This window comes from Galdieria sulphuraria, assembly GCF_000341285.1.
Source record: "Galdieria sulphuraria unplaced genomic scaffold scaf_25, whole genome shotgun sequence".
Taxonomy (NCBI): Eukaryota; Rhodophyta; class Bangiophyceae; order Galdieriales; family Galdieriaceae; genus Galdieria; species Galdieria sulphuraria.
The window spans coordinates 81,994-96,744 of record NW_005178450.1 but is presented as its reverse complement, the minus strand read 5'-3'; the positions used below and the strand labels follow the sequence as shown (position 1 = coordinate 96,744).

Here is a 14,751-nt window from a genome sequence, read left to right as displayed (position 1 = left end):
TTCATTTCTTGGGTAAAGTGAAGAGAGAGAGGTATTAACCCTCGCTTGGATAAATTTAGTGTCTTAGAATGGTCATATATGCAACTGGGACGAAACTCTTCCTTTTAGGCAAGTAAAGAAATAGAGTTGTCATAAATTTTGTCTCAAATTTTTTGTTGCAGTAGTTGTTATTTGTTGTTGGGTTTCTTTCGTGTTTAGTGAACAACAAGAAACCCTTTCGTTGCCTACTTATACGTTGATCAGTGCTGCGGAAGTCTTCAGGGACGATGCTCCTCACCCTCTCAGCAGAAATCTTCCTTCTTCTAGCGAGATAGAAATTGCATATTCTTTCAGTATAGAGAATGAAGAAAAGAGTGAGAACGTGTCTCAAACTTGCCTTTTGTGAACTTACCCTCAATCAATATCGTAGGTATTCAGCCTGGAACGTTGGTGGATTGCTTAGTTGGAGTGGCAAATGGAGGTCCGTTTCCATATCGAATATTAGCAATTGGTGGAGCACTACACTCTCCTGCACAATTCAACTATTACGTGCAAAATTTCACTCTCCTTTACGTCAACTATACCATAAGTCCTGGAAAGGAGTTGACTTTTTCCTATCGTTTTCAACCACATATGCAACTTGAACCCGCAAACTATATCATGTCACTCGACTTGTTTTATGACGGAGAACCACTAGAGGAAATGACAAAAGATCAAGAGAGAACCTTGAGCTCTGTCATGTTTCGCACTACTTTTTACAATGCTAGTCTTGCTATGAAAGATGAAAGCAACCCTGTGGACAATCGATTGTTTTACATAACTGTAGTAGCTATTGTGACGCTGTTGTTATTTGCATTCTCATTTTATAAGTTCTTTTATCCGACACTAAAACCCAGGGCCAAAAAGTTGATCAGTTCTAAAAAATCTTCCAACCAGAACGACATGAATGACTGGCTACAAGGACATCATGAAGTTTTGAAAGCTAGTAATATAGTCAATCAAAAGCGCAGCGTCTCACCAAATAGTAGAAATATGAAGAACGAATAAAAATTCATTGCAAGGAAAAAATGAAAATTGCGCCAAGTTGAATTTTCTTATATGTTGAGAGGCAAAGCATTGGGACTTGCAGGACTTCGAAGAGAACAGGAAGCTAGACAAGCAATCGACTTCATCGCAAGTTCTTTTAGAAAGGAACTTTATGAGTCACTTCAGAAGCAGCTTGATGTTTTTCGAGAGAATTTGGTTTTGTTTGCCCGAAAATACCGGAAAAAGATTGAAAATGAGCCGGTAAGCTTGTAGTGAAGACCTCCAAGGTTTTTAGTCGTTCTTACCGTCTTAGGAGTTTCGAGCTCAGTTTCATCGACTATGTATTTCTATAGGAGTTGATCCACTGGTTTCAAAAAAGGGGTTTTGGGAAGAAGTTCTTGGTATGGGGGACTTTTACTATGAACTGGCTGTGAAAATCAGTGAAATTTGCATCGCTACTAGAGACATCAACGGTGGTTTGATTTTGTTGGATGAAATCAAGAGGTTGCTAGATAATCATAACGACGAAAAGTTTACAAAAAGGACGTCCAAACGAATCATATTGCGAAACCGCTACGAAATTTCCAGGTAAGAGAGACTTTGATACACGGTTCACGAAATATTCATGTGTGTATATAATTTACGTAGAGACGATATAGAGAGAGCTGTTCAACGTATTCAAGTTTTGGGAAAATCGTACTCTATAGTATCCTTTGGAAACATTCGGTATATTCAATCGGTTCCAGGTGAACTTTCACACGATCACTCTTGTGTTTTATCTGTTTCCAAGGTAATTGAATTCTTGTTTATGTCATACAATGGCATATGACTGTTTTTTAGGAGCAGGGCTTTACAACTGAGAGAAAGTTGGCAGCAAGTTTGAAGTGGTCCAAAGAGAGGATTTTACTTGCGTTGAAGGGATTGTTGGAAATGGAACTTGCATGGATTGACGACCAAGACTTAGAGCGGCTATACTGGTTTCCATCATTGTACTATCCGATAGATGACTGAAAGAAAACATTTACATTTCATTCCTGGAAGAATCAAACACGTCAGAGAAATTTCCCGGGTTGGGTGGATTGAAAAATGAATCGACGCGGATATGGCTCGCTTTGCAAATATAGACAGATTTTGAAGCATGTTCGGATTGAACTATCAGTTTGTTCGATTGAATCACACAGGAAAATATTGAGAAAGACTTGAAGAGGTTTCTCTTTACTTCATAGCAGAGATAGATTCGAGAATGTCTTCTTATAGTCACGAGTCTCTTAGCACCAGTAACAAAGCACGCCATCGCACTATGATGGACGACTATTCTCAGAATGATAACAACTGTTCCTCAACTCCGGCATCTTTAGCTACATATCAAACATATTATCCTAATTTCGAGAATTCTCAACCACTAATGTATCTCCCTGTAACAATAGAAGAAGGTGTCTTGCGTCCCTTTACAGGAGAAGTTGGTGGAGTACAAATGCCTTCGTATAATGGATTCCCTCTAGTGTGGGGTATTCGCTACAATAGTGACGGTAGTAATATAAACTCGCATGATAGAAGCAATTACCACACTCCTGTTGAGTCATTTGTGCCCGCACATATGACCAACACTACTAGAAGAACAACATATCATCATTTTCCTACGACAGGTAACTGGATATCTATTTGCATTTCTAACTCTTAATATCATTTCTGAACTGTAGGACAAATTCCTCTGGGATGGTTGCCTCAACAATTTTCAAGGAACAGCTACACACAGGCAGCAACCTATGGGAGACAAACGGGAAGAAGAATGAAACCTCGTAACCGTTTTCAAGGAACTAGCGTTGGTTGGAAAGAGGGGGAAGTTTCCTTTGAGCAAATGGATTCTTGTGATTCTACTGTGATAGAATTGAGAAGGGTTCTTTCTACACACGAACAAAACACACTTAGTTTTTTTGGTAGCGAAATAGACAAAAGACGAGTACACCGGTTTTTAGTTGAAGACCACATTTTGAAGAACGCTCTCGTTCAACATTTGCGACAATCTGAAGGTTTGAAACATTCTTGTGACGAAATTTTACTTGCCATCTTTGCCTTGTTTTTTTCGTCGATAGATGCCAAGCCTCTGGTAGACGAGTGTATGAACTTTTTGAACAAAGTCTCACGAGGCTCTGGTATGCAAGCCTTACTCGTCGAGAAACTGGATTTGTACGTCAGTTGTTTATATGATCACTTTGAAAGGGTAAAACGAATCCTAAGTAACAACTTATTGGAGAAGAAGAGAAGTAGTTTTATTGAGAAGAGCAGCAACCCTTTGAAAGCGCAATTATCGAGCTTCCAATACTTTCAAGGGAAGACGTTGTCATTCTTTTATTGTCGCCAAGAATTGTACCACATTCAAAAAAATCTAGTTGAACTAAAGGAATCTCTTCGATACTTTAAGAATGAAGTTTTGTCTCGAAATGTTAAAGATAGTTTGATAGAAACTCAGAGAATGAAGGTTTTCTTAGAAAGCTTTCATTCCAAATTGGAGCAAGAGGTTTCACTCAATTTGCTTTCTGAATGTGAAAGCAAGTTGAATGTATATATAAGGGAATTGTTTAAGGCTGCTCACACTATCTTTACTCATCTGAAAGCATTGGTCAACTCTGATTGGGAATATTTGAGAGACTGCAAGGATAACTTCCAACGACAGGCATCAAAGTTGGAATCCTTTTCCCAGTTGAGTAAACGCTATGCTGCTGCCAAAGAGGTGGCCAAGGAGGTGAGTCGCTTAATTGAGACAAAAGAACATCGTTGTCAGAAGATATTGGAAGAACGAGTGAGAATAAAAGAGTTGAATACTTCGTTGGCAAAGATATTGAAAATATATGGGCGAGAAAACCTGACAAGGGAACTGTTAAGGGAAACGAGTTCATTATTGAAAGTGCAACGTAGTATCGATATTGGACTTGAACAACTATTTTCGATATCATTTGGAGAGGTTTTGGATTTGATACGAATGTGTCTTGAGGACTCTGGAAAGAGGTCCAATCGAAAGTTTGCAAGATTTAGTTTGAATCTGCCAGCTTCTGTTGTTATTGTGGAGCCTACAGTTACTCCCAAATCTGGTGTAAGTTTAGATATTGTGAGTCCTCGACAACGTCATCATCGCATGAAATCCAATCCAGATGCACTGTTGCATGTGGATCGTCTGTCGCCTTCGCCTGGTTGTAATCAGATAGATAAAGCTAACCCAACGCCTGATACAGACAGCATTTCCTTTAGTCAAGTTAGTAACAATTCCATGAGAAGTTTTGAAGAGGAGAATGTTCCTTTGATGAAAAATCAACACGACAGTAGTTGCTATGGTGAGCAAGTGGATGATGAACATTTTTCACAATTTTCCACACCCAAGAAAGAAACCAGTAAGGGTTTGGAATATGCTATTCGAACGTTGAATCTTCGAAGAGTTGAAGGTCATGAAACTGCTTCAACAGCAAATAGTTCTGGTTGTTATTATGATGGTACATTTCGTAAATGTCATTCTACAGCTAGCACTCCCAGAAGAGAAGATTCCAAAGACTTATCGATGTTGAAGAAAACCAAAACGACCACTGTAGCTTCACCAAAGATTCATGTGCAACCGACCACCATTCCATTTCATCATCGTAGCCAGCGATCGCAAAGCTTTGATGATATTATTGTGTTATAAACTTCGTAATTTGAAATCCTGTGTTGTTTACATGTTTATATCCTTTATTCTTCTAATTACACGGTAATACGCTTCCACTGATCTTGTAAAGGAATTTCCTTGGCTCCATACAACGCAATGACTTCCACTATCTTTCCACGGGATAAATAGGGATTGGATATTGCATCTGCAATTACTTGAGCTACTTGTAGCCTTGACACAGAACCACTAAATTGGCTATTTGCAGGATATAATCGAACTTTATGATCCACTCCAAAGTCATCTTTTGCTCTTTCCAGACCACCAGGACGAATAACTAAAAGAAATAATAGTGTTGAGAACACAACTCGTCTCATTGGTTGTTTTCTGTTCCTTACTCGTAAAAGGAAGACCACTCTGAATAAGATATCTTTCACTTTTTCTCTTCCAGTATAATATGCCACCATATAAATTGAGTAGTGCTGCAGGGAATCCAGTAAAGGGCTTTCCTGTCCCTAAAGACGTAATCTACACTTACATAGAAATAGAACAATGTTATCATGACAAGCATAAAGAACCTATCTCATTAACAATTCTTACCAGAATAAAAGGACAGTTTGGGTTCCAAGCTCTTGTAGCATCGATTAGTTTCTTGTTTCCCAAATAGTCAATCTTATAGGGCTGCGTGAAATCCAATATACTACTTCCACTTGCACCAATAACAGCAACCACTGCTTTTACATTATCAGGACTCCATTTCTGAAACCAATTAGCTCTTTCTGCTACATTGCATTCAAAAAATTCTACAAGGTTCGACTGCTGAACATTATCTATCCTTTCCTGAACAACTTGTTTCGTTCTTTCCACGTTTCTTCCACCAGCAGCCACTCGATAGTTTTGTTTTATCAGTTCACCAACAACTCTTCTTCCCAAACGACCCGACCCTCCAAAAACTACAACCGTTTCCCCAGAAGCTGAAATCCTTTGTTTACCTGTAAACAACTAAAAAGAAAAAATGTTATTTATATTCCGGAAAGAAGAAAACACTCATTACCAACAACTTGGGGAGAACACAACGTTGCAAGCTTACAAAAGAAGAAGAATACAGTATTCTTATCTTACTACGACATGGTTCATGAAGGACACGACCAGTTGTGCTAAAGTATCCTATAAAGGCGCTATTTGACGTCATCTTTACCAATCAATTCTCAATGGGAGCTCATCCATCATCTCTCATAGAATTGGAAATTATGTAACAAACTGCTTTCCATCCATTTATTAAGTTCCACTTTGAGCAATCAAGTATTCTATCTGTTTTATACATTCTTTTATCTTTTCAGAGCTTTGCATATATCGTTCCATGATATCCAATAGAGCGTATTTCTCCATAGCTTCCTGTAACAAGCTCGGATGAGAAACAAAGATTGTACCCAACGCTGTCCAAACAGCATAGATAGACGAAAAGTCTTGCACTTGTTTATGATGCAACAATTCAAGCCATTCCATTGCACAAGTCATCCATTGATTGGTTGACACAATAAAGTCTTCTCCTCCTTTGGATAACTGGATACCATAATTGTGTAATAATGCAGAATATGCTTCAATAGATTTTGCATGTGAAACATAAACGGATGGATGAAATAATGGACAAATGAGTTCCCATTGACTAGATCCAAAATAATAATGAAATAGAATATATGAGATTATTTCTAACATTCACTTACTCACAAGCCAACAATGCAACCAGACGTGTAGAGAACATATTACAAATCACACGACAAGCCAGAATAACAACTCCAATGGTGGCTTTCGAGGATAATAAATGTCGTCTTACTTTGTCTAAACCGAAATTTTCCTTTTTTAGAAAGAAATAACTCGATGCCGATGGACTCAATATCATCAATCGAACTTGCAAAAGGTTCAATGGTCTTTTGTCTGTCTTATCAATCCTACTTACATATGTCTAGAACAGGAATAATATTTTCTGTTGGCCAATCCAGTAATTTTTCCATCACTTGCAATTCTTCTTCTGAAAAGATACAATGAACAATCTGACTTTCTTTTTCCAATTGCTGAATCACTTTGTTTGAAACAAGGTTCCATTCTTCATCACTCAGGCGCATATCTTCGTTTACTTGATGATTAAATTCGTTCAACTTTTTACGCATATTTGCGAATTGATCCGAATGTCCAAAATAAATAAACTCATTCGAAGGAAAATGTTGTTGTTGGGCTGCTGTAGCTGACTGAGTATCATTATTCGACGATGGTCGATAACGATTTTCTGTAAATGGGTCTTTGATGGAAGCATTCTTATCTCGATTATCTCCCATAGGAATATATCGACTACTTCCGGTCAAAGGATCTCCTTCCATATCCATATTGCGTTGACGATAATCTGTATTTCTATCGATAAAATCGGCTACTTGGTCTATATATTCCAAAGGTAATTCTTCTTTCAATAAGAAACGTTGAGCAGCTGCCAAAGGATTCTCTCCTAAATCGTGTTTTCTGTATTAGACAACGTTCTTTTTCTCTTTTAAGATGTATTCGCACACCTTTACGATATCCCAGTTTACGTTTAGGTTGATCATCTCCAATATCCACGTCAAATATATAATCGTAATATTCACCATCCAAATAACCACTTTGACCACTATTTTCTTGTGGATTGTCAACTACATCTCCAAATTTGCTCCATTGTTGTTCACTCCAAATCAATACTTTCCAACTATTGTTTAGTATAAATACATAATGGTCCATTGGTTTATCTACCTTGCGCTTCATTTCCCTTTCTTACAACTTTCAATTCCCCTTCGCGAGTTCCTGGAGTATCTATCACTTGTTCATATAATGGCAACTTGTCCCAATCTACTCCTTGTACCATCGATGCACTCAACTAGTAAGACGGTTCATAATAATCTATAATGTGAAGATTGGGCTTACTTTCTTAGTACTGGCTTTGTCATGAAATGATTGCAGAACAGCATCGTCAGCTACACGTGATTGGTCACTTGTAAATATGCGACAGATACAATCCATACAGCACGTTACCAAGTCTTCTCTACCAGGCAAAGTTGTCAAAGCCCAAACAGTCTTTGGATGAGATAGGGTCTGAGCCACTCCTTGTTCAAAAGAAAATATGATTACGGAGCCATCTTCTCCTCCAGTAACAAAACAATCCAAAGCCGACAAATATGTCAAACTATACAAGAAATGATTGCTAAGGAATAAACGATGTTCTATTTCCCAATGTCGTTGTTCTATGCAATGAAATATATTCAGTCGATCGCTATTCACATCATTTCAACTTACCTAAAGCCTTCCAACAAATAGCATAACCATCATTGGAAACAGAAACAATCCTTTCAGAGTTGGGAACTTTGTAAAGACAACGAACTACATCTTGGTGTCCATACAATGTCTCTAAACATTCACCTCGTTCATTCCAAAGCTAAACATGAAAACAATTCCAAGTGAATGACTACAAACTTTTCATAATTCATACATACTTTAATAGTCTTATCTGCAGAAGCTGTTTGAAAGCAACCAAAAGATAAAATAATGGCACTCCAAACGGAAGCTTTATGACCACGTAAAGTGATAAGAGGAAATATACGAATAACAATATCTATTCATAATCAATCTTAATATATTTATGGACCATCACATCTCATTCTTACCATTTCCTTTTTCTTCTTCTTTCCAATTCCATACTATACTTGTGCAATCCCACGAACAAGAAATCATAAACTGAGTTGCTTCACCCACTTGTATATCACAAACTGTGTTGCTGTGTCCTTCACCTATTCCTACTTGAGAACCAGTCATAATATCTCTATATACAACAACATAATCAGAAACAAAAGCATCAATCGGTACCAAAACAATCACTTGCGTTGCTCGGATAGTTGCATCTCCACCACCAGAGAGGACCAAAGGAAAACGGCTTTGATCCGTATGAAGAGCTGCTAGACAACTAATGAAACCCTTGTGTACTTGAAACGAACTTTCCAACTTCCACTGCTTATCTTCTTCTACATATTTCCAAACTTTCAAGGTCTCATCTCTGGAACCTGTCACTAGCACTTGATCAGAAAGTGCTAAAACCTACAATATCCATTCAGTTCATGTACAGTTTATACAATGATAAGCGCGTTTGATAGTATTCACCACTCTTCTCAACTACTTACAGCTCTCACTTCCTTTTCATGTCCAACAAGTTCTGCGGATAGTTGAAAGTGAACTTTGTTGGTCATAACCAAAATTCTGAAATCATGAGTGTAGCAGCTCCTCTGTTGTTGGTTTCAGTTCCTTCACAAACTGGAACGGATACTTTTCAACAAATTCATAAAAAGGTATGGAGAGAACTTTTCCTCTCAGTATTTATAGGGTACTTAACTGTTAATCAGGTTACGATAGAACAACAACTTTGTTCCTGTTATCGATTTTCTCTACCAAAGTTGCGAGTTGGAAAGTTGGATACTTTGGTTGCACTTTCCGATTCCTTACAAAAGGTAAGTAGAAGTCGAGGAATTTCAGAAAAAAACTTTTTTGAAAAAACTAGGACGATATTGCAGTGGAAGCAACCCTATGGAGATTATTGCGTCAGTACAAGGAATGGAGTGACTCTAGTGTGTTTATTCCCAAAGTAGAAGGACAGAACTTGTTGGATGTAAGTTATCCTGTTTAGTTTGAAAACTGTTCTTATTTTGTTGAAGTATGTGGTTGGTTTTCGTTGGTCGGAAGAAAAGTTTGCCTCTTCAGAATCACTTACGAACATTGTACAGACTATCTTGGAACAAGTACATAGTTTTGAAGAGGAGTTGAAGAAAAGAACGACAGATTATGCACAACGCAAACAAGTAAGTATATCGCGCATATTGCAAAATGAGTGATGCTATGAGAGGTCAGATAACAAGTGCTGAAGAACGAAAGACTTGGGGTTCTTTGATGGTCAGGTCTTTAGAAGGCTTAGTTGATCCTCAAAAGTGTATCGAAACAGAACACCTTACTAGTGTCTTTTTCGTTGTTCCGAAATGTAAGTAAGATGGAGAACGCTGCTATCTAATATCTTCTTTGTGTTGAACTATTTGTGGTTGGATTAGATAATGAAAAGGATTTTCTGGCTTCTTATGAGAAACTTGCGTCATTGATTGTTCCAAGAAGTGCTCAACGTTGGTCTCAAGATAATGATTGGGTGTTGTATTCTATTACTATCTTTCGTTCTTGTATAGAAGAAGTAAGTTGTTGATATGTAACATAGACAAATCTTTTTCCTATTATTGTTTGTCTAGTTGAAAAAGAATGCTCGAGAGAAACGTTATACTATAAGAGAATATTCACCCAAGAGTTCTTTGACTAGAATCCATTCTGATCATTCAGTAGTGAGTTGAAAAATGTTGTTTCAGACAATTATTTATTATTTGCTTCATGAAAAAGGAAGAGTCGTTGGAGTCTTTAAGATTGCGCTGTTTGGAATGGATAACGACTGCCTTTTCAGAAACAGCCATTGCTTGGACACATTTAAAAGCTATTCGATTATTTGTGGAATCCGTTCTTCGATTTGGTTTGCCAGTAATGTTATTCTTTTGGGAACTGAATCATCCGTATTTATCAATTTTTATTAGGTCAATGTGGAAACCATGTTATTATTACCTTATCCCAAGACACAAAGCAAACTACTAAAGACTTTGGATAAAATAACCTCTCCATGGATATCTGGCAATCCTGAATATTTGCATCATCAAAAGGTATTTCATCATATTTTGTGTTTGCAACTTATTGATGGAGTCCTTCCTATGATGTGGAAATGGTAGTCTTCGTCTACTACTAGTGATGATCGTTATGCTTCGTTATTAGGAATATCCATTCAAGAAGAACTTCATCCTTTTGTATTATTGGAATGGAATATAATAGGAAAAGAAACTTGAAACATTTATGACATTTGTTTTGCCAATTCGTTCATATAAGCTATAATAACTTTGATTCCTTCAATGTAATTGAGTCTAGTAACCAAACCAATTTTAGATAAACATAATATATATATATATATATTTGAAATAAGATTCTACTTAACTTGTTCATCTTTTCATTTTGACTATGAGCTCCATCATCTGGAGAACCTAAGGGAATCAAACAAATCTCTCCTCCCAAATACTCTTGAAAGGTATTCGTTATAGGAATAGAACCACCTTCTCTGGTCAAATCTGGTTCCACTTGATAAACTTTCTTGAATGCTAAACGAGCTGCTGTAAAGTTGCTATTGTGATAATCTGCCAACCAGGGAGATGCACCTCTCCATTCCACTTGCAATTCATTTCCTGAATGAAACTGAGCAAACTGTTGCTTTAGAAAATTTTCCACATGATGGGCAATTTCTTGCGGTTGTTGATGAGGAACCAGACGAATGGAAAACCTAAAACAAGAATATCTATCCATTCATATCTCATATGAAAACAGGATTTCTTACTTTCCAGTTACTGCACAAGGAATTACAGTCTTTTCTCCTTGTCCTGAAAAGTCACCCTTGGAAAAGAATGGAGATAGGAAACATTTGCAATACTATATAAGATCTACACTTACTTGAATGCCATGAATAGAAAGACTTGGAAACCTCCAACGGTTCATCAATAGTTTTACTTTATCGGACTCCTATTCATAAATATAAAAGTGGAACGACTTGGGTTACATGATACTTCTTACTCTTAGTTGGGATACTTGTCCAGCTTCTTTTCTCAGTTGTTCGGGGTCAAATAGAATTCGTTCATAAATGGACTCTTCTTCTTTCGTAACTGGTGCAACACTATCCATGACTAGAGCAATGATTCAATTCCTAAAGACAAACCAAATGTCCCATTCCAATCACCTTTTGGTATAAGAATATTTCCTTGGTTATCAGTCAAAGTACCTAACAAATGAGTCAAGTCATTCATAGGTTCATGAACCAAACCACCAAATAAGCCAGAATGGAGGTCCATTTGAGGACCTCGAACATGAACTTGGAAATAGACTATTCCTCTCAAACCATATGTTAGACAAGGTCGATGTTCTGTTAACCTAATGCATTCTCTTCTCATCGATAAACTCCAATATTTCATTTCACTTACCAATAATTGTCCGTAATACAAACATATTTCACATGGTAGAGTATTCCTTTGGATTCTTCTTCAATCACCTTATCCAATCCAAACGAACCACTTTCTTCCATTCCTTCAAAACACAACTAATAACATTACATTAACCGATTCTATGCACGCAACTTTCATTTATCATCATATCTGCTTACCAATAAATTGACTGGAAGTGGTATACCAAGTTGTCTATGAGCTTCTATGGCCCATAACCAATCCAAAAGAGGTCCTTTCCACTTCTTTCAGTCTTTCCAACAATCATTCACCATTCTGCTCTTACCCTTATCATCGGTTGCTCCTCTTCCATATAATTTACCTTGTTCTTCTACCAATTCAAAAGGATTGAATCTCCAACCATCTTGTATATCTGCAGGTTGTACGTCATAGTGACAATATGCCAAGACTACGGGTCTTTGTTGGTCTACACAAAAGTCTCCAAAAATGATGGGAGGATAGTCTAAAACTTGTCCATCTGCAAACTTTTGTTTTCCTACGTGCTTTATGATTGATTTTCCTCCCAATCGTTCGATCCAATTACAAATATAGTGAGCCATATCCACACATCGAGAACGTTTACAAGGATCCGAACTAACAGAATCCAAAGCAACTGCTTCTCTCAAACGATGTATGTATTCTTCCGAGTGTTGGTTGACATAACTAAGTCTTGTTTGTATACAATATATAAAGAAAGTAAGGTGAATAACTTACTTAAACAACAGCTCCATGAAAGACGGCTGTTGGTTTATGTAATTCGCTTAGACAATTTATATGATGTGGATTGGCATTCCTTGTCATGAACTTGTCGTTCTTTAGTCAAAATGGTTATCAAGTCATACCTCATTTTATAAAGAATGAGACTTGTTCTCAGTTGATTACACGAGCACTACAATGGGTATATATACTATCCAGTTATGTGTCTTCTTATATCAAAACTAGGTGAAAAGTTTGCCTGTGGACCAAGTATCCATCTTTTCAACGGAAAACCAAACTGCAGATTCCTATTTCCTTGAAAGTGGTCGAAGTATTCGTTTGTTTTTTGAGGAAGAAGCTGCAAAGAATCCCGAGTGTCTACAAGTAGACAAGGTACAAGGATGTCAAGTAATCCTAAAGACATCTATACCCATATCTGTTTGTTTAGGAACGAATGGTTAACAAAATAGGCCACGCACTACATGATTTGGATCCAGTCTTTCGTTCATTTTCACGTTCCAACTCCATCAAGTCATTAGCTTTGCAGTTAGGCTTTCAAATCCCAGTACCTGTACAGTCCATGGTCATCTTGAAACAACCTTGGGTAGGTGGAGAAGTGCGACCCCATCAAGACTCATCTTTTCTTTATACCCAACCACCTTCTTGTATTGGTCTTTGGTGGGCGTTACAAGATGCCACTGTAGATAATGGTTGTTTATGGGTGTTGGAAGGTTCTCATAAGTGCGCCATTCATAAAAGGATGCGCCGAACACCGGATGGAAAGAGTATTTATTTCTATGAGGAGAATCCCAAGGACTGTGACTATACAGTTTTAGATAACTATAAACCTATAGAGTGTGAAGCGGGTTCACTCATCTTATTACACGGAGGTTGGTACCTTGTCTTTAAATATAGTGTCACTAGGGTGACTGAATATCCAATAGCTTTATGGCACTTTAGTTGTAAGAATAAGAGTAGTCAAAGTCGCCATGCATATTCTTTGCATCTTTTAGAAGGAAAAGATAGTGTTTGGTCTCCTGATAACTGGTTACAGCCTAGTCATTTACCTTTTGAACCTTTATAAAGGAGGACTTGAGAGAAATGCCATGGAATGCTTTTGTCCCATCCAAAGCAGCTTCGACGTCGTCTTGCGGAAAAATAGTGATTATTGATTGATTGGTTATATTTGTTCACTTCATAATATTTTTGTTTCCATGAGATACCTACACTCTTCTGAATATGTAAAAGTACCACAAGGGGTATCTGTGGAGGTAAGCTCTAGATATATTCGAGTCAAAGGTCCACGAGGTGTTTTAGTAAAGGACCTTACTCACGTGAATATGGAAGTGAGTTGACTTTTTTGAAAAAAAAGTCCTTGGAGGACTGATCGCTTTTTCTGTTAGATGGTGAAAGAAAATTCAGGGAAAAGGATCCGTGTAACGGTTTGGCACGGTTCACGAAAAGATTTGGCTTGTCTTAACACAGTTTGCACCCATATCAAGAACATGATTACGGGAGTAACTAAAGGCTACCGATATAAAATGCGATTGGTATATGCCCACTTTCCCATCAACGTAACAGTGTCAGACAACGGTGATTATTTGGAAATTCGCAACTTTTTGGGCGAAAAAAGAACGCGCAGAGTCAATATGTTACCTGGAGTTGTGTGCAGTCGTTCTGAAAGTGTGAAAGATGAGATCATATTGATAGGGAACGATATTGAACAAGTTGCTCAATCAGGTAATTCATGCGCGCTCTTTTTATAAGAAAGAGGTCAAAGAATACTCACTATGTTTAGCTGCGAATATTCATCAATCCTGCTTGGTGAAGGAAAAGGATATTAGAAAGTTCCTTGACGGAATTTATGTTTCTGAAAAGGGTCCGATTCCGGAATATGATTAAACAAATTTTATATTTCTTTTCAAAGCCAATGGTAGTTTAGATTACCCTTGTACGCTATTACTGTCCAACTTCACTCATTATTTGTTGCTCAACACGCACCAAAAATGAGTACATCAGCAAGGCATATGGACTTTTACAAGAGAGTGTCGTTACAAGTTGTCTCCATTTCCATAGTGCACGACTTTTCTTTCTAGAGCGGTTGAATCAAACCGATTCATCGTGATGGGAAAAAAGGAATGGTAAAAGTGAATCGTCATTTGAAGGATGAATCGACACTCGTTGACCAATCAGCGTTGCATTTTCATGGTGAATGATTTGCCCAATCAACGAAGCGACATCCATTTTAGGCTTCTTACAAAGCCAGTCCTCAAAAGGAAACTTTTTGTGCAG

At 37.5% G+C, this 14,751-nt stretch overlaps 9 protein-coding genes across 11 annotated transcripts; 6 read left to right on the top strand and 3 right to left on the bottom strand.

Moving 5' to 3' along the window:
* Positions 1 to 4: 4 nt before the first annotated feature.
* Positions 5 to 1,066, top strand: Gasu_32210 (translocon-associated protein alpha subunit). Its single transcript, XM_005705860.1, has 3 exons — positions 5 to 108; positions 162 to 353; positions 410 to 1,066. The coding sequence occupies exons 1-3, from the start codon at positions 69 to 71 to the stop codon at positions 1,024 to 1,026; spliced, it is 849 nt and encodes a 282-aa protein (XP_005705917.1). The 5' UTR covers positions 5 to 68; the 3' UTR covers positions 1,027 to 1,066.
* An 8-nt stretch (positions 1,067 to 1,074) lies between these two features.
* Positions 1,075 to 2,059, top strand: Gasu_32200 (ESCRT-II complex subunit VPS22). Its single transcript, XM_005705859.1, has 4 exons — positions 1,075 to 1,266; positions 1,319 to 1,593; positions 1,654 to 1,795; positions 1,846 to 2,059. The coding sequence occupies exons 1-4, from the start codon at positions 1,078 to 1,080 to the stop codon at positions 2,014 to 2,016; spliced, it is 777 nt and encodes a 258-aa protein (XP_005705916.1). The 5' UTR covers positions 1,075 to 1,077; the 3' UTR covers positions 2,017 to 2,059.
* A 5-nt stretch (positions 2,060 to 2,064) lies between these two features.
* On the top strand, positions 2,065 to 4,699 carry Gasu_32190 (uncharacterized protein). Its single transcript, XM_005705858.1, has 3 exons — positions 2,065 to 2,163; positions 2,213 to 2,651; positions 2,706 to 4,699. The coding sequence occupies exons 1-3, from the start codon at positions 2,092 to 2,094 to the stop codon at positions 4,676 to 4,678; spliced, it is 2,484 nt and encodes an 827-aa protein (XP_005705915.1). The 5' UTR covers positions 2,065 to 2,091; the 3' UTR covers positions 4,679 to 4,699.
* A 7-nt stretch (positions 4,700 to 4,706) lies between these two features.
* Gasu_32180 (uncharacterized protein) lies at positions 4,707 to 5,864 on the bottom strand. Its single transcript, XM_005705857.1, has 4 exons — positions 5,691 to 5,864; positions 5,237 to 5,638; positions 5,035 to 5,164; positions 4,707 to 4,973 (listed from the first exon to the last, which is right to left on the bottom strand). The coding sequence occupies exons 1-4, from the start codon at positions 5,826 to 5,828 to the stop codon at positions 4,735 to 4,737; spliced, it is 909 nt and encodes a 302-aa protein (XP_005705914.1). The 5' UTR covers positions 5,829 to 5,864; the 3' UTR covers positions 4,707 to 4,734.
* A 19-nt stretch (positions 5,865 to 5,883) lies between these two features.
* On the bottom strand, positions 5,884 to 8,974 carry Gasu_32170 (transducin family protein / WD-40 repeat family protein). Its single transcript, XM_005705856.1, has 11 exons — positions 8,830 to 8,974; positions 8,535 to 8,746; positions 8,320 to 8,474; positions 8,149 to 8,267; positions 7,952 to 8,090; positions 7,583 to 7,899; positions 7,412 to 7,535; positions 7,195 to 7,359; positions 6,594 to 7,133; positions 6,361 to 6,544; positions 5,884 to 6,302 (listed from the first exon to the last, which is right to left on the bottom strand). Exons 1-11 carry the CDS (start codon positions 8,893 to 8,895, stop codon positions 5,915 to 5,917), a joined length of 2,409 nt encoding a protein of 802 aa, XP_005705913.1. The 5' UTR covers positions 8,896 to 8,974; the 3' UTR covers positions 5,884 to 5,914.
* A 10-nt stretch (positions 8,975 to 8,984) lies between these two features.
* On the top strand, positions 8,985 to 10,649 carry Gasu_32160 (V-type H+-transporting ATPase subunit c). Of its 2 annotated transcripts, XM_005705855.1 has the most exons (10): positions 8,985 to 9,018; positions 9,059 to 9,153; positions 9,204 to 9,311; positions 9,358 to 9,501; positions 9,551 to 9,677; positions 9,745 to 9,878; positions 9,934 to 10,023; positions 10,079 to 10,213; positions 10,267 to 10,389; positions 10,456 to 10,649. In XM_005705855.1, the coding sequence occupies exons 1-10, from the start codon at positions 8,997 to 8,999 to the stop codon at positions 10,567 to 10,569; spliced, it is 1,092 nt and encodes a 363-aa protein (XP_005705912.1). In that variant the 5' UTR covers positions 8,985 to 8,996; the 3' UTR covers positions 10,570 to 10,649. The 2 variants fall into 2 exon arrangements, with proteins under 2 accessions (XP_005705912.1, XP_005705911.1); XM_005705854.1 differs by having other exon boundaries at positions 10,267 to 10,529.
* On the bottom strand, positions 10,534 to 12,504 carry Gasu_32150 (cytosolic nonspecific dipeptidase). Its single transcript, XM_005705853.1, has 10 exons — positions 12,478 to 12,504; positions 12,050 to 12,426; positions 11,925 to 11,998; positions 11,746 to 11,861; positions 11,505 to 11,695; positions 11,342 to 11,451; positions 11,222 to 11,290; positions 11,109 to 11,164; positions 10,716 to 11,054; positions 10,534 to 10,644 (listed from the first exon to the last, which is right to left on the bottom strand). Exons 1-10 carry the CDS (start codon positions 12,492 to 12,494, stop codon positions 10,575 to 10,577), a joined length of 1,419 nt encoding a protein of 472 aa, XP_005705910.1. The 5' UTR covers positions 12,495 to 12,504; the 3' UTR covers positions 10,534 to 10,574.
* Positions 12,505 to 12,514: 10 nt separating this feature from the next.
* Positions 12,515 to 13,569, top strand: Gasu_32140 (hypothetical protein). 2 transcript variants are annotated; one of them, XM_005705852.1, is made up of 4 exons: positions 12,515 to 12,661; positions 12,706 to 12,852; positions 12,908 to 13,349; positions 13,404 to 13,569. In XM_005705852.1, exons 1-4 carry the CDS (start codon positions 12,563 to 12,565, stop codon positions 13,541 to 13,543), a joined length of 828 nt encoding a protein of 275 aa, XP_005705909.1. In that variant the 5' UTR covers positions 12,515 to 12,562; the 3' UTR covers positions 13,544 to 13,569. The 2 variants fall into 2 exon arrangements, with proteins under 2 accessions (XP_005705909.1, XP_005705908.1); XM_005705851.1 differs by having other exon boundaries at positions 12,908 to 13,569.
* A 5-nt stretch (positions 13,570 to 13,574) lies between these two features.
* Positions 13,575 to 14,589, top strand: Gasu_32130 (60S ribosomal protein L9e). The gene is made up of 3 exons (XM_005705850.1): positions 13,575 to 13,805; positions 13,863 to 14,199; positions 14,258 to 14,589. Exons 1-3 carry the CDS (start codon positions 13,674 to 13,676, stop codon positions 14,359 to 14,361), a joined length of 573 nt encoding a protein of 190 aa, XP_005705907.1. The 5' UTR covers positions 13,575 to 13,673; the 3' UTR covers positions 14,362 to 14,589.
* Positions 14,590 to 14,751: the final 162 nt, after the last annotated feature.

What these genes read in the sequence shown, in the direction of transcription:
- Gasu_32160 (XM_005705855.1), top strand. Translation starts at nt 8,997, where the DNA reads ATGGAGAGAACTTTTCCTCTCA. An exon ending in ATTATGCACAACGCAAACAA is followed by an intron (nt 9,502 to 9,550) that starts GTAAGTATATCG and finishes ATGAGAGGTCAG; the next exon opens with ATAACAAGTGCTGAAGAACG. An exon ending in AATATTTGCATCATCAAAAG is followed by an intron (nt 10,390 to 10,455) that starts GTATTTCATCAT and finishes TGGAAATGGTAG; the next exon opens with TCTTCGTCTACTACTAGTGA.
- Gasu_32180 (XM_005705857.1), bottom strand. Translation starts at nt 5,828, where the DNA reads ATGACGTCAAATAGCGCCTTTATAGGATACTTTAGCACAACTGGTCGT. An exon ending in GTGTTCTCCCCAAGTTGTTG is followed by an intron (nt 5,639 to 5,690) that starts GTAATGAGTGTT and finishes TTTTCTTTTTAG; the next exon opens with TTGTTTACAGGTAAACAAAG. An exon ending in CAAACTGTCCTTTTATTCTG is followed by an intron (nt 5,165 to 5,236) that starts GTAAGAATTGTT and finishes ATGTAAGTGTAG; the next exon opens with ATTACGTCTTTAGGGACAGG.
- Gasu_32190 (XM_005705858.1), top strand. Translation starts at nt 2,092, where the DNA reads ATGAATCGACGCGGATATGGCTCGCTTTGCAAATATAGACAGATTTTG. An exon ending in ATGTTCGGATTGAACTATCA is followed by an intron (nt 2,164 to 2,212) that starts GTTTGTTCGATT and finishes AGACTTGAAGAG; the next exon opens with GTTTCTCTTTACTTCATAGC. An exon ending in TCATCATTTTCCTACGACAG is followed by an intron (nt 2,652 to 2,705) that starts GTAACTGGATAT and finishes TCTGAACTGTAG; the next exon opens with GACAAATTCCTCTGGGATGG.
- Gasu_32130 (XM_005705850.1), top strand. Translation starts at nt 13,674, where the DNA reads ATGAGATACCTACACTCTTCTGAATATGTAAAAGTACCACAAGGGGTA. An exon ending in TTACTCACGTGAATATGGAA is followed by an intron (nt 13,806 to 13,862) that starts GTGAGTTGACTT and finishes TTTTTCTGTTAG; the next exon opens with ATGGTGAAAGAAAATTCAGG. An exon ending in TGAACAAGTTGCTCAATCAG is followed by an intron (nt 14,200 to 14,257) that starts GTAATTCATGCG and finishes CACTATGTTTAG; the next exon opens with CTGCGAATATTCATCAATCC.
- Gasu_32210 (XM_005705860.1), top strand. Translation starts at nt 69, where the DNA reads ATGGTCATATATGCAACTGGGACGAAACTCTTCCTTTTAG. An exon ending in GACGAAACTCTTCCTTTTAG is followed by an intron (nt 109 to 161) that starts GCAAGTAAAGAA and finishes TTTTTGTTGCAG; the next exon opens with TAGTTGTTATTTGTTGTTGG. An exon ending in TATAGAGAATGAAGAAAAGA is followed by an intron (nt 354 to 409) that starts GTGAGAACGTGT and finishes TCAATATCGTAG; the next exon opens with GTATTCAGCCTGGAACGTTG.
- Gasu_32170 (XM_005705856.1), bottom strand. Translation starts at nt 8,895, where the DNA reads ATGACCAACAAAGTTCACTTTCAACTATCCGCAGAACTTGTTGGACAT. An exon ending in ACAAAGCCAGTACTAAGAAA is followed by an intron (nt 7,536 to 7,582) that starts GTAAGCCCAATC and finishes CCGTCTTACTAG; the next exon opens with TTGAGTGCATCGATGGTACA. An exon ending in TAAACTGGGATATCGTAAAG is followed by an intron (nt 7,134 to 7,194) that starts GTGTGCGAATAC and finishes AACACGATTTAG; the next exon opens with GAGAGAATCCTTTGGCAGCT.
- Gasu_32150 (XM_005705853.1), bottom strand. An exon ending in AAATATTCTTATACCAAAAG is followed by an intron (nt 11,452 to 11,504) that starts GTGATTGGAATG and finishes TCATTGCTCTAG; the next exon opens with TCATGGATAGTGTTGCACCA. An exon ending in CCTTGTGCAGTAACTGGAAA is followed by an intron (nt 11,055 to 11,108) that starts GTAAGAAATCCT and finishes TTCTTGTTTTAG; the next exon opens with GTTTTCCATTCGTCTGGTTC.
- Gasu_32140 (XM_005705851.1), top strand. Translation starts at nt 12,563, where the DNA reads ATGAACTTGTCGTTCTTTAGTCAAAATGGTTATCAAGTCATACCTCAT. An exon ending in TTACACGAGCACTACAATGG is followed by an intron (nt 12,662 to 12,705) that starts GTATATATACTA and finishes TATCAAAACTAG; the next exon opens with GTGAAAAGTTTGCCTGTGGA. An exon ending in AGTGTCTACAAGTAGACAAG is followed by an intron (nt 12,853 to 12,907) that starts GTACAAGGATGT and finishes CTGTTTGTTTAG; the next exon opens with GAACGAATGGTTAACAAAAT.
- Gasu_32200 (XM_005705859.1), top strand. Translation starts at nt 1,078, where the DNA reads ATGTTGAGAGGCAAAGCATTGGGACTTGCAGGACTTCGAAGAGAACAG. An exon ending in AAAAGATTGAAAATGAGCCG is followed by an intron (nt 1,267 to 1,318) that starts GTAAGCTTGTAG and finishes TTACCGTCTTAG; the next exon opens with GAGTTTCGAGCTCAGTTTCA. An exon ending in GTGTTTTATCTGTTTCCAAG is followed by an intron (nt 1,796 to 1,845) that starts GTAATTGAATTC and finishes ACTGTTTTTTAG; the next exon opens with GAGCAGGGCTTTACAACTGA.